General features: G+C 32.8%; 2 protein-coding genes across 2 annotated transcripts; one reads left to right on the top strand and one right to left on the bottom strand.

The window, feature by feature from the left end:
- Positions 1-1899: 1899 nt before the first annotated feature.
- LOC136070926 (uncharacterized) lies at positions 1900-2592 on the bottom strand. Its single transcript, XM_065781567.1, has one exon. It carries the CDS (start codon positions 2590-2592, stop codon positions 1900-1902), a length of 693 nt encoding a protein of 230 aa, XP_065637639.1.
- A 5638-nt stretch (positions 2593-8230) lies between these two features.
- LOC111996999 (7-deoxyloganetin glucosyltransferase) lies at positions 8231-11703 on the top strand. Its single transcript, XM_065781580.1, has 2 exons — positions 8231-8747; positions 11047-11703. Exons 1-2 carry the CDS (start codon positions 8231-8233, stop codon positions 11664-11666), a joined length of 1137 nt encoding a protein of 378 aa, XP_065637652.1. The 3' UTR covers positions 11667-11703.
- The last annotated feature ends 3846 nt before the right edge of the window (positions 11704-15549 follow it).

Genomic DNA, 15549 nt, shown 5'->3' with positions numbered 1-15549 from the left:
ATTCCTCGGTCCATTAAAACCCCTTCCACTTGTTCAACAATTGAAAGAAAGGTCTACACCTGTCTGCTGATTGAGAGATGAATTGGTTTAAGGTAGTAGTCATTCTTGTCAGCTTCTGGACTTCTTTGGGATTTCGAGGTGGCTGTAGACTATTAATTGCCTTAATCTGATCAGGATTGACCTTAATTCCGCGGTGAGTTACCATATAGCCCAAGAAATTTCCTGAACCAACACCAAAAGAACACTTAGAGGCATTTAGGTGCAGCTTGTGCCTCCTCAAGATCTCGAAGATATTCTCAAGATCGTTAACATGCTTGGATTCTAACTTACTCTTGACCACCATGTCGTCTATATAAATCTCAATGTTTTTTCTTATCTGTGGCTCGAACATTCTAGTCATCATCCTTTGGTAGGTAGCCCTTGCATTTTTTAAACCAAAATGCATCACCTTGTAGTGGCAATTTCCAATGGGGGTGATAAATGCTGTCTTCTCTTGATCACTCAAAGCTAGTGGTATCTGGTGGTATCCTTGAAAGGCAACCAAAAAGCTTATTCGAGGATGGCTTATAGTTGTCCACTAGCTGATCAATCCGAGGCATGGGAAAGGGTCCTTTGGACAGGCCTTGTTCAAGTCTATGAAATCCACGCATACTGACCATTTTCCACTTTTCTTTTTTACTACCACTGTATTGGCTAACCACTCGAGGTAGAAAACTTCCTTAATAGCCCTAGATGGCTTAAGCTTGATCACCTCTTCCTTGACAGCATCAGAGTGCTCTTTAGATGAGCGTCGAGGTGGTTGCTTCCTAGGGAGGATAGCTAGGTTGAAATTTAGATGATGACAAATGAAGTTTGGATCCACCCAGGAGCTTCATAGGCATTCCATGTGAACACATCAATATTCCTTCTCAGAAACGTTAACAGTTCTTCCTTCTCCCGAGGAGGCAACTGAGCTCTGACCTGAAAAACTTCTCTGGATCACCATCTATAGCAATTTCCTCCAACCTCTCACACTTTACCTCTTTCGACACTGCATCCGTAGATAGGACCGAGATTCTTGATTGCTATGAGCCCCTTTCAGCAGAGGTCGAGGACTCAACCTTAGGTTGATGCATAATTGCAGCCACGAGGCACTGCCTAGCCATGAATTGACTCCTCACAAGTTCTTCAATCTGGTCCCTTGAGGGATACTTTACCTTTAGGTGCATAGTTAAAGAAATGGCCTCCAAGGAATGGAGCCAAGGCCTTGCCACAATGGTAGTGTAGGGGGAATAAGCATCCACCACAATAAAGTCTACCTCTACCACTTCTGAACTTGCTTGCATAGGTAATCTAGTCTGACCCCTTGAGATGATAACTTTCCCATCAAAGCTTACCAAAGGTGAATCATAGGCTGTTAGATCTTCAGATTTTAAGTTCAGCCCTCTATACAAGTCAGGGTACATAATTTTTGCACCACTGCCCTGGTCTACCATCACCCTCCTCACATCGCACCTTCCTATTTTGAGAGTGACCACCAAAGCATCATCGTGTGACTAGATGGTTCCAATCTCGTCCTCGTCCAAAAAACTTAGCGTTGGATCTCCACTCTAGCCATCTTCAACTCAGAATTAGAGTTCTTGGCAGGTAGCCGAGCTACAGACATCACCCTAGAAGGATGAGAACTAGTTCTCCCAGGCGTAGCAAATATGACATTAATTGTGCCCAAAGGTGGTCTTGAAGAGGCATTCCCTTAAGCCCTTGACCTTGCTTGGTCTCTTTGCCCATTGGGCCGATACAGAAACTATTGTAACCTTCCATCTCTAACCAGTTGCTCCAAATGATTCCATAGAGTTCTACAATCCTCGGTGGTATGCCTTCGTTTTTGATGGTACTAGCAATGAAGGCTTTAGTTGTGCCTCATGGGTCTCCTCCCATCTTGTTTGGCCATTTGAAGTATGGCTTATTCTTGATCTTCTCCAGGACTTGATGTACTAGCTTTCGGAACATAGTTTTTACCACTTGAGGAGCCGTAAACCTAGATTGCCTAGCAAAATCCCTTTGGGGCCTGTTATTATTGAATCTGTTCGACCTGAAATCCCTCCTGTCCTGAGGGATAACCTTAACCTTTCCTTTTCCTTGCTGTTGATGTTCCTTGACCCATTTGTATTCGTTGATACGATTCATAAGCCGACACACACTCCTTATTGGCTTCTTGGTCAAGGATTTTCTCAAATCATGCCCGGTGGGCAGGCCAACCTTAAAGGTCCTTATAGCCATGTCATCAAAATCCCCATTGATCTTATTAAACATCTCCCAGTATCTATTTGAGTACGTTTTTGAGATCTCTTTTTCTCGCATGGACATGGATAATAGGGAATCTAAGGGTTGAGGAACCCTACTATACGAAATAAAACAAGATCTAAATGCTCGGGTCAGCTCCTTAAAGGAATCAATGGAACTTGCACCTAGGCTATCAAACCACCTCAATGCCACAGGCCCTAAGCTAGATGGGAACACCTTACACATCAAGGACTCATTCTTGGAGTTTACAGTCATTCTTTGGTTGAAGTGGCTTACATATTCCATTGGGTCTGTTCGACCATTGTACATAGTGAACGTGGGCTGAGTGAACTGCCGAGGAAGTTTCCCTCCCTCAATCTTGCACGTGAAAGGTGATTTGAAAATTTAGTTGAGCGCTCTACTCATCGCATCATTGCCCAAGCCTTTGGAAGATGAGCTTCTATTTTTGTGCTCATGGTGGTAGTCCTCATTATACGAGAAAGACTCACGAGGGGGGAGTCCTCGATCTAGGCCTGTAACTATCATCTCCTTCCTCACTGGAAGAAGAAACAAACATTGAGGGAGTTTTTCTTCATTGTTCACGGCATAACCTCCTTCGCAGATGATTAATCTCCAGTTGTATGTTTCTAGCATTCTCCATACGAGAGACGCGGCTCCCACCCCGAGATTGGCTTTTAGTATGGGTAGTGTGCACACTTCCCTCCAGATCCTTTCTGTGTTCAAGATCATGAAAGTGATCTTGACGTTGAGACCCCATAGATTTTGCTTAGTTCAGACCTGAACTTACCATAGTTGAACGTTAGACTCACTATAACACTAGAATTTCCCACAGACGACGCCAATTGTAAGGACCAGATTTGGGTCTCTAGCCTAAAAGATGGATGATATTAGGCCCTAAAAGCCTAATACAATGAATTTTTAGAGAGTGGGTTGGAAAACTAGGCTTTAATGAGTTGGACAACAAATAAAGTGGATTCAGATGACAAGAAAAGGAAGATAGACTGATTTAATCTAAAGAAAATTGTCCTCAGCATTGTCCAAGGAGATCAGTTTTTATATATTTCTCTTAAGTTTGATTACAAATTTAGTTCTTGATTGCTATAGTGTTTTTCTCTTAATTTTTTTGATCCTCTTCTTCAAGATCTTCTTTCTATTTTATACTATCCTCCTTCTTCATCTATACCCTCCACATGTAGATTAGATTGCTAGTGTTGATCCTTGTCCCATCAGCACTTTCTTGAAATCTTTGGAGAGTAGCTATAAGGCTGAAAGATACTGTTCAAGTATCACTTCTTCATTAATGCGGCTAGAGAGTTAGTTGCAGAACATTCAATGCGGTGGTAGCAGCTTTTCCTTGAGATATTTCATGGTCTCCTTTTGTCTTGTTCCTTATGGTTATGGATACTTATCATCTTCAGTGGAATCGTCCGGAACATTGTTCTTGGTGTCAAACCAGACCTTCTGACCTCGGTTTTGCTCAGCTGAGAAAGTATTCCTCCGTGAACTGCCTTCTTAGTTGGTCATGATTATACTTCATCTCTTTACTTACCAACACAGATTCTTAAGAAGGTGTTTGCCTGTCCCCGGACTACTTAATGTCCTTGAATTAGGCCCACATAGCCCAATATATTCATAGATACGTACTCCTGGGCCTATCACCCCCCGGCCCAATATATTAATAGATATGTCCTCCTCAGCCTATCACCTCTACAAAATCAAATAAATATATAATTAATTACTACTAAATAAATTTATGATCAAAATTTATATAAAGATATAAAAATATGATTTCAGTAAAATATTCAATTATAAGTTTTTAGTTTGCCTGACATAGAAGATTATATATATATATATATTGATTGTATTGTACTGCTTTATCTAATTCATTGAGTAATATAGTGAAACTTTATTATTAAGATTGGGACTATTAAATACTTTTATGATTAAGTGATGTTGCAATAGTATAATTTTATAAATTAGTTTCATTGTCGTAAGCTTGAATTTTTATTTATTTATTTAAAATTCTAGATATTATAATTATACAAATAGAGTTTCTTCTGATAGTAAACATTTTTCAATATGTTTATCCAAAGCCGAATATATATATATATATATATATATGGATATGAAAAACTTTGAGAGAGAGAGAGAGATAAATTGAGTCTTAAAAAGGTTATCTAGATAAATTTGTTACTAATAATTATAATATTATAATAAACACAATATAACAATATATATATATATATATAAGTGAAAATATCTCACAAAATCAAGAAATATAAAAAAGGCCCATTTGAAGTTATTGTCTTAAACCATACAATACATGAAACCATAGCCAAATGCTGACACCGAGGTATAGAGACCTAATAGCAAAATATTTCTGATTATTGTTTTCTTCTCCATTTCATTGACAAAAGCTAGCAAAATATTTTAAAGTTCATGTGAATACCTCAGATCGAGCATATACAAGAGTACTGATTGGGTTTTAATTTGGGAAGAGCATGGGTTNATATTATAATAAACACAATATAACATATATATATATATATATATAAAGTGAAAATATCTCACAAAATCAAGAAATATAAAAAAGGCCCATTTGAAGTTATTGTCTTAAACCATACAATACATGGAACCATAGCCAAATGCTGACACCAGGTATAGAGACCTAATAGCAAAATATTCTTGATTATTGTTTTCTTCTCCATTTCATTGACAAAAAGCTAGCAAAATATTTTAAAGTTCATGTGAATACCTCAGATCGAGCATATACAAGAGTACTGATTGGGTTTTAATTTGGGAAGAGCATGGGTTAAGTAAGCAATGACATAAGGTCAAACCATTTAAACAAATATGTAAGAACTCCATCACTCCACCATGTGGTTGCACATTTCAGCTACATGTTAAGGAGCGAGTTGTCATAATCCTTTGTTTTTAGCCAAATTATGCATTTGACTAATTTTGTTATACTTAAAACTAATTAATCTGCATTATTTGTCTGGCAAGCGGCAAAGATTGAGGGGTTGTCCCAACTCATGAAATGGAGAGTTGAGTTCAGCCTTTTGAATTTGTATAAAGACAAAATTTGATTACAAACTTGGTTATAATCTTAGGCTACAACTTCACTCAATATTATTATTTTATTTATTTTTTTTTTTGTTGGATGTAAAATTTGACAAATTCAACATTGGATTACATTTTTTACTTAAGTTCTCTATGCTTGCAAATTTTTAAAAGATTAAATATTAATAGTTATGTCATCAATCAATTATTTAAATTGTAAGTTTTTATAGTCTAAAATTATGTATAAAAATGGTTTATAGATCATATAGTAAATAACATCCAATTGACATAAATTTGACATGTATGTTAAGAGCGTAAAGAATATGCAATTCAAAGATTAGATTTTAAAAATATGTAGCAAATTTTAAATTTTTTTAAAGAAAGTTGTAGTTTAACAAATTTATAGTCAAAATCTGTCCTAACTAGCCTTCTTTTTTTTTTTTTTTTTTTTTTTTTTTTAATCCGGAGAAAAATCATGTTATTGTACCAAAAAGCAAAATATGTTAAATTTACCAAACACAATGTAGAACTAAAAGCGTCCTATATGCTTTGCCGGTTTGCCTCTCTAATTTGAAAAAGAAAAGAAAAAAAGAAGTCCTTACTCCATACTTACAAGAAACCAGGTCTGACGCTTGGAAGAAAAAAAAAAAGAAAAAAAAAGAAAAGGAAAAACTCAAAAAAGTTACACGGGCGCATTGACTAATTGAGGGATTCACGTCAGTTTTAAGTTTTATCCAAATTAGCATCACTTTTGTTTTTGTTTTTTTTAGCATGATATCACTTTTTTTAAATACAACATTTATCTTCTCCCAAGATTACGCATGTCACCGTTCACGGCGGCATTTTAAAAGCTTATCTAACTTTTGTTGCTTTCGGTAGAAGGTTATTTAATATTTTTTAAGTAATGTTATAGTTATAAATTATTTTATAATACTTTTATAAATTGTTGATGTGATTAATTTTTTATTAGTTTTTATTTAGTTCATCATTAACACTACTTTTTCATTTATCAATAATCACTTACCACACAGCAGTTTATAAAATTTTTTGTTAAAAAATTTGTATCTCTAACATTGTTCATATCTTTTTATTAGAAGTGAATTTTAACAAATTCACCATTTGATTATATTCTCTTCTTATATCTTCCATACTCGTAAAATTTCTAGAAAATTAAAGATCAATAGCTATGTCATCAATAAATTATTCAAATCATAACTTTTTGTAGTTTAAAATTATGTATAAAATATAAACTTATAAATCATATGGTAAATAATATTAAATTGACATAAAATTTGACATATGTATTAAGAGCACAAAGAAAGAAAAGAAAAGAAAGAAATTTAATGGTTAGATTTCAAAATATGTAGTAATGTTTATTTTATTGAGTACTATTGTAGCCCTAAGTTATAACTAATTTTGTAGCTAAACTTTGTCCCAAATTTAAATACTTTGAAGAAAAAAAAAAGGTTGAATTCTACATAATTTTTTGAAAGCAATCAAGGTGTGTATTGTGCATACATTTTTACAAGTATATTGTTATATTTTTAATACTTTTACATTGATTTATTTTCTTAATTTATTTTAAAGAAGATGTTAAAATTGTATGTATTTGTATGTATTTAGATTAATCACTTGCTTTGATTGTTATTACTTATTAACTATGAATTGGTTATTTTTGTTTATTTTTTAATGAGATGAAATATATATATATATATAATTATAGTTAATTGTTTATTTAATTTGTTATTAATATTGATTTTTTTTTTAGATTGTCTTTTTATTTAAAAAATTGTCTTTAATTCTTGCTCTCTGAATTGAAATCTTGGCTCTATCATTGATCCTGAAAGCAATGGTTAAGATATGTTTATTGCTTTATTAAACAATATTTTTATATATTTTCAGAAAATAAAGTTAAACTGTGCACAAATATCCAAAAAAAAAAAAAACACAGTTATGCTTTGTTTGGAATCCACTTATTTAATAAAACTGAAAACTTTTTACTGAAACTACTGTACATAAAGGTAAAAGTTAGCAGAAATAGTATAGTAGAACATATGAATAGTACCAAAAATACAGTGGGGTTCATGAATAGTAGCAAAAATAAGTTAAATAATAAAATAAACTAACTTTTTAATTTTACCAAATACACACTTAACAACAATAAATTTGTGCTTGTAAGTCAATAAATCATTACCAAATGTCTTTTCTTCTTCAAAAATGTGTATTTGCAACTCATAATTGAACATTTATTAATTCTTAACGTGTGTTCTTAGGACACTTGTTAATGACGGAAAATTATTGTATACTCTCAGAGTACCATAAATGTGTACTCCCTCATCTCACATGAATAGTGGGTTCCACTAATTAAATTCATAGTAGAACCCACTATTCATGTGAGAGGAAGGAGTAAGCATTTATGATACTCCGAGAGTACCTAATAATTTTCCGTTAATGACACCCCATTTTAAAATACCCATATATTTTAGGGAATACAAAACCTCTGTTCCTTTGTATTTTACTTTATGCTTCACAAATTATATTTTACTATGTTTATTTTTTTTTTCACTATTTTTATTTTTAATTAGTATTTTATAAGAAAAATAAAATTATTACATTGTAAATTGTGATTGATAGAGGATAACAAATTGGACAGATAAATTTGTGTTCCATGTGAGGTAGGTTTGATAGTTTCCGCCTTAATTAAAGAGTAGCAAGACTACTTCTATATTACAGTATTAACTTAACTAAACAGCATTGTTTAAAAAAATAATAATAATAAAATTAAAACTACGTTATGTTTGGCAGTTCGGCTATAAAAGGCCTGGGAAGACTTCTAGTTTTTTGTGTGTAAGTGCTTCGTTGTGACAAAGAGATTTAGAGGGAGATGGGTTCCATCCCAGAAGCTATTAGACCTCATGTTGTTTGCATCCCATACCCACTTCAAGGTCACATAAACCCAATGCTTAAATTAGCCAAACTCCTTCACCATAAAGGCTTTTACGTAACTTTTGTAAACACAGAGTACAACCACAAACGCTTACTCAGGTCCAGAGGCCCCAACTCCCTTGACGGCTTGCTGGACTTTCACTTCGAAACCATCCCCGATGGCCTACCACCATCGGACGCAGATGTTAGTCAAGACATCCCATCTCTTTCCGTTTCCATCTCAAAGAATGGCCTACTCCCACTTTGCAACCTCATTTCCAAGCTCAACAACACTTCGTCTTGGGACACGCCACCTGTGACCTCAATTATCTCCGATGGTTGCATGTCCTTCACTCTTGACGTTGCTGAGAAATTTGGAATTCCAAATGTGCTTTTCTGGACACCTAGCTCATGCGGCTTCTTGGGTTATATGCATTATCGCCATCTAGTTGAACGAGGTTTAACACCCCTTAAAGGTATCATCATCATCTAGTTGACAATTATATATATATATATATATATATATTTATTTATTGTCATATTGACAGTGTTATTTGCTATAAACCCTACCATACTTGTCTCTTTCGTCTGCATATACTAAGTAATACATACAAGGAGAGGGGAAAATATCTCAAAGAAACTGATTGTGGTGTATATCCAAAATGGCCTAACTATTGGATACACAACACAAGCTTTAAACATATTTTAATTACACTTATTTTTCAATGTGGGATTAACTCACTGTTTATTAACTTATCTAATTATAAGTACGTTAGCTTTTAATGGTTTAATATTGAAGGAATTAGTGGTGGCTACAAGAAATTTTAATTAAGAAATTTAAAATTAAACACAATTTAATAAAAATAGAACCTTTTTTTTTTGAGAAGCAAAAAATGAGGAGTTTTTATGGTCATATTACACCCCCGGGCAGGGAGCCAGTGGCCTCGGTTAAGGAGTTCGTAGTTGGTATCCGTTCTGTACCCTCTGTGTGGGAGTCACTAATAAAAATAGAACTTAAATATATTAATTATAACATGATAGTAATACACACACATATAACAAACTCTCTGTATTTACTAATTATTTAATTATATAAAGTTATATTATATCACTTTATGTGATATTTATACTATACATGAACATATTCATACAAATAACATTATAACAAAATAATAATAATAATATTAATGCATACAATCAGTATTAGAGACACATTCCACATTTATAATACAGAAAGGAACACTCACAATGCATCACTCTTTACTTTTATTGTTGAAGATACCAAGATAGTCAAATAGAGTAGAGAGAAGAGATGAGATTTATGCGAGAGAGAGAGAGAGAGAGAGAGAGAGAGAGAGAGATAATGATTTGTGATCTATATATGTTATTGTTTGGTTTTGGGCTTGGCTAATCTATGATCCAGGTGTACACAAATATTTTTAAGGGTAAAGTAAACTAGTAAAAAAACATTTTATATATATCTATTTTTTTCTTCAAAACGAACCCCTTGAAGAACATATAACCAACCCCTGGAAGGATTTCAACAACAGATTGGATTCCATATACATATAGCACATAAAAAGCTAGCTAGCCCCCAGACAGTCTATATCGCACTTGAGCCATATCCAATTTCAACAGGTAAGGGTTCCATATAGAAGCTAAAAGGGTTTTGATTCTCCGACATCCACTTTTTTATGTTCACTTTTATGTGTTAAAATGTGGACATTGCTGTATTAATTATGAATATGTGTATGAAATAGTCAATGTAAACTAGTGTAAAAAGAAAAGAAAAGAAAAGAAAATAAATACACCTTTTAACATTCCAATCTATAAGTACTCGTTTTGCAAGAAAAGATTAAGCAAAAAACATTTTTTACTTGGGCAAGTGAGTCACGGCAGAAAACGTGATATTCGCTTGACTTTATATATATATATATATATATAGAGAGAGAGAGAGAGAGTTAAAGGTGACCATGAGACATATCACATACATAAGGATTCATATCAATTTATTAACGTATTCAGCAAAAATATCAATATATTAACGTGGCTATGTAACTAGTGTTAGTATATGTACCTGTTTTGTATATGTACATGCTTGGATAAATATGTACTTGTGTAAGAATGCTTAATGAATATGTTCTTTATGTTTTGTTGTGTACATAGTTTAGTCATGACCCCTTATTATGCCTTGAAATAAGGCATATGAATAATCAATATCCCTTATATATCAACCATTGTGTGTGTAATTATATAATCTATCTGCATTAACATTTTCTTTATGTCAAATACACCCTATAGCTATTGAATTATCATATCAAATTAGCATACACTGAAAATTTGTATGCTAGTTTTAATATTTTAACATTTGAGCACTTTATTTTTGTGTGAATTTCAGATGTGAGCTATCTAACAAATGGATACTTGGAAACTTAACATTTGAGCACTTTATTTTTGTGTGAATTTCAGATGTGAGCTATCTAACAAATGGATACTTGGAAACTAAAATAGATTGGATTCCTGGGATGAAAAATATTTGCCTTAAGGATCTTCCAAGTTTCATTAGAACTACAGATCAGGACGATGTTAGTCTTAACTACCTTATATGCCAAACAGAGAGAGCTTCAAGAGCTTCAGGTATCATTTTAAACACGTTTGACACCTTTGAACAAGATGCGTTGGATGCTCTATCCTCCATGCTTCCTCGTATATATACTATTGGACCACTTGTGTTACTTGCTAATCAGATTAAGGATGAAAATTTGAAATCAATAGATTCCAATCTATGGAAAGAACAACCAGGTTGTGTGGAATGGCTAAATTCAAAAGAACCCAACTCTGTAGTGTATGTTAATTTTGGTAGCATAACTATTATAACGCCTCAACAACTCATTGAGTTTGCTTGGGGGTTAGCAAATGGTGAAAAGTCATTCTTGTGGATTATAAGACCAGATCTTGTGGTTGGTGATTCAGCTATTCTTCCTCCTGAATTTGTAACTAAAACGAAGGATAGAGCCATGTTAGCAACTTGGTGTGCTCAAGAACAAATCCTAAAGCACCCATCAATAGGAGGTTTTGTAACGCATAGTGGGTGGAATTCTACACTTGAAAGTGTGTGTGGTGGAGTGCCAATGCTCTCTTGGCCTTTCTTCGCTGAGCAACACACAAATTGTCGGTATAGTTGTACTGAGTGGGGCATTGGAATGGAGATTGATAATAATGTTCAAAGAGATGTAGTAGAGAAACTTGTGAGAGAATTAATGGATGGTGAAAAGGGTAAAGAAATGAAGAAGAATGTAATAGAGTTGAAGACCAAGGCAGAGGAGGCTACAAAACCTGGCGGTTCTTCATACAAAAACATGGAGAAATTGATTGCTGAAGTTCTCCAAATTTGAAATGTTTAAACCAAAAAAAAGAAAAAACACATTCAAGTTTATAATGAATTTTCTCTCCTAGTCTCATCGGCAATATGTGACCATGTTATATATTTGTAGGAAACCTATTCCCACTTTTGTTGCAATAAACTCCAACATATTATGTGATTTGGCTAATTAGAATTCTATTTCGTAAGGGCACATATTGCTATTTATGCTTCATATATGTTTATTTGTTGAGATGAAATGACATACAAGCATAAGCATAATCTTATCCAGTTTTTATTTTATTTTTTGATTTTAGGTAAAACTTAGATATAGTTCCTTAAATGTTATATCTTAGGTCGCCCAATTAAATTTAACCACGTGTTTATATTATGTTAGGGATACCAATAGAAAAACATGAAAATTGAAATGTACTCAAAGGCATGAATGAATTGCTATATTTAAGACGATATTTGTACCCACTCAATGAGTTTGCTAAAAAGTTGTAGGAAAATCATCTATATATGGGATGCAACTATAGAATCTTATGAATTTTTATGTATGGGGTATGAAATTTATAAAATCTCTCATAATCTTCTCAATTTTGTATATAATTAAATATGAATTATTGTATATTGTTAAGATTTTAGGTTGGAAAATATTAGTAGACAATGTAATCTAGAATCATGTTGTATACCCTTGGCCCATTCTGAAGAAATGAAGCGGCTTTAAGATTGAAGACATGCTTTATGTAGAAGCTTACTCCAGCAAACCCTTGCTAGAGCGAATCTTTAAACCTTGCTTGAGATTTTGAATCTTTGATATTGAATTAATTAAAACTAATTTCTTTAAGATTAAGAACAAATCATAATCTGATGCATTTAGCCCTAAGTTTAAAAAATGCATCTTATTAGTTAAAACTTGATATGACTTGATCTTTTGATTCTATGGTCCAATTTTGGCATTTAACACGTTTTAATTGTTATGACCTTTGGTTTTTTTTTTTTTTTTTTTTGGAATTAAGTTATTGTTCATCTAATGGTTTTTACAATATTTTATTTAACACGTTTTAATTGTTATGACCTTTGGTTTTTTTTTTTTTTTTTTTTGGAATTAAGTTATTGTTCATCTAATGGTTTTTACAATATTTTACCCTTTGCTTGATAAAATTGCAATTTTACCCTTGGTATGTGAACTAATTCCTGATTGCAAAATGTGGTGTCTAAGGAATGCCTCCCGTTTGGTGGAACTTAGTGATTGAACATCAATTTTTGATTAAAAGATATTGCAAATCAAATGTTGATAGCTAATATGCATCCATATGATTCAACATGTAATTATGAGCAATTATTTTTAATTGGTCCTTTAAATGTCTAATTTAAAACTAATTACATGTCGTAATCCTATTTGATAAGGTTCAAAACAATTATGTGGATGCATGTATTAAGTAAAACGTGTTATTTAAATATTAATAATTTTAAATAATTTTTAAATAAAAATATAATTTGCAATTTATTAATATTGAAATAATCATCTCTTGGAAATTAGCCAAATCCTAATATTTTTCTCATGCAAACAACAATTTTCCAATCAATTAATAAAAATTTAGCTGTCATTAGGTCCAAGTGTTGATTGGCACTTGGATTTACCCCCATTTGCCGATTGGCAGGCCCAGGCAGAAGGGTAAAGCTCCTCTAGCTGCAAAAATCCCAAATTTTTTTCAAATTCGAACTAGGTTCTCCTAGGTTTGAGAAAACTCAGTTCTTTTGGCTCCAACCTTTTCTAGAGCTTTCTTCACCCTCTATAAATAGAGGGAGGTACTCACCATTAATTTAAGGCACCCCATCCCCTAACATTTTAGAGGAAGTAAGAAGTGTTTGTTGTATAACTGATAGTCTTAATCTTGAAGTGTGAGTGAACATCTTCTTGTTGCAGTTCTAGGATCCCAAGAACAATTCTTTTAGAATCCCAGAGGAAGCAACAAAGTGAGGTAGCCACGATCGTTTTCCTAATTAATCATGCAACAGTCTTCCTAATCTCAAGTTGCAACCAAGCACCTTATTGCCTCACTCCGCCAAAAGCTCTTAAAGAATTGCCTCCTCTTGTTGGTTTTAATTATATGCAGGTAAGTTTCTAATTTTTTTATGATTTTGTTATTGTTATGTTTGAATTAATATGTTTTTAGTTTTGCCATGAGTGTTGTTATTCTTGTATGATCGAGTTTTGCTACGATGTTGCCATGCTTGCCAGGATCTAAATATGAAAATTTATGTGTGTTGTTCATAAATAATCATGCGTTAGAGCGTATATAGAGTATTATCAATTTCATGAAAAATTTTGTTTGTTCTTGCCATGTTCATGAATTCTTAGTGTATGTCATGACACGCTTCAATTCCTTTGCCATGATTCACATACATTAACATGTTCTTATTTTGTTCATATAATAGTTTCTTGTTTGATTTTAATAAATTATCATTGACAAATTGTCCTTCAATTCCTCCCACATATTAAATCTATCTATGGTCCTCATTAATCATATTCAATAATATGCTTGTTTTCAATTCCTTTGCCATGCCAAGATTTACATGCACTAACATATTCTTTCATTATGCTCACATGATTCTCCATCACTTAATCAGTTGTTATGCTTTCCAAGTTATGATTTCTGTTTTCAAATTTCTGATTTTTGATCCAAGTTGTATGTGAAATGGCACGCTTGGTTTTGTTTGTGACATATTAAATGCTTGTATGATAAAATATGTACATTGACCACCATAGTTTAGAAAATTGGTTTTTACTAGGTAATGTAGGTGTCTAACACCTTCACATCTTGTAACTTATCCTCCAAACATTGATCAAGGTTTCTAAATTAGTGTTTTATCCATAAAATTTTATATTTAGTAGAATGTGACTAGAACCAAAGTCATGCACTTTTCTTTTAGATTGTACTTAGGAGAAATGCCTTGTAATTTTTTCTACTTGATGTATATTCAATTATTCAATGAAATTCAATTTGTCACATGGTATTTTTATTTTTTTTTTTTGATCCAAGTTGTATGTGAAATGGCACGCTTGGTTTTGTTTGTGACATATTAAATGCTTGTATGATAAAATATGTACATTGACCACCATAGTTTAGAAAATTGGTTTTTACTAGGTAATGTAGGTGTCTAACACCTTCACATCTTGTAACTTATCCTCCAAACATTGATCAAGGTTTCTAAATTAGTGTTTTATCCATAAAATTTTATATTTAGTAGAATGTGACTAGAACCAAAGTCATGCACTTTTCTTTTAGATTGTACTTAGGAGAAATGCCTTGTAATTTTTTCTACTTGATGTATATTCAATTATTCAATGAAATTCAATTTGTCACATGGTATTTTTATTTTTTCCCAATTTATAATAAAATTAGTGGCGACTTCATGTAAAACCCTTCATATAGGTGGTGAAATAATTTCAATTGAATCTCCATTTTGAGAGGCACTATCACAAAGTCACCCCGTTAACATGGGTTTGGCCCAATTAAGTTAGAAATATGTGTGGGTTGAGGTCTCAGTTAGTGGTAGTTTGAAAATTTTCCAACCTGTGAATGACGGTTTGATTGAAATGTTCTCTCAATTTGCCCAATTTGACCTATGCAAGAGTCCTACGTACTGCTACTGCTGAACAAAGTGATCATGGTTTCAAAAGGGAATGAAATGCAGATCCAAAAGAAAAAAAAAAGATAAGAGGCTCATCCTTATTAGGACTAATAATACAAAACTAGTTTTTCTATGATCACGCTTTTTGTCACAACTTCCTAATATATATTGAGGAGGGTGATGTTGACATGGTTGTAACACAAGTAAGCCAAGTATATTAGGTTTATCCAATTAATATTATTTTTATTTGATTTTTACTAGATTGTAATTAACAA

The sequence above is a fragment of the Quercus suber genome, unplaced genomic scaffold, assembly GCF_002906115.3.
Source record: "Quercus suber isolate HL8 unplaced genomic scaffold, Cork oak 2.0 scaffold_271, whole genome shotgun sequence".
Lineage (NCBI taxonomy): Eukaryota > Viridiplantae > Streptophyta > Magnoliopsida > Fagales > Fagaceae > Quercus > Quercus suber.
Note: the sequence above shows the minus strand (reverse complement) of the source record. Positions and strands in the feature narration are given on the sequence as shown.

Bases quoted from the DNA above. Each gene is read 5' to 3' on its own strand.
- LOC136070926 (XM_065781567.1), bottom strand. From the start codon at position 2,592: ATGTACAATGGTCGAACAGACCCAATGGAATATGTAAGCCACTTCAAC.
- LOC111996999 (XM_065781580.1), top strand. From the start codon at position 8,231: ATGGGTTCCATCCCAGAAGCTATTAGACCTCATGTTGTTTGCATCCCA. The intron at 8,748-11,046 runs GTATCATCATCA...TGAAATCAATAG, and splicing joins AGGTTTAACACCCCTTAAAG to ATTCCAATCTATGGAAAGAA.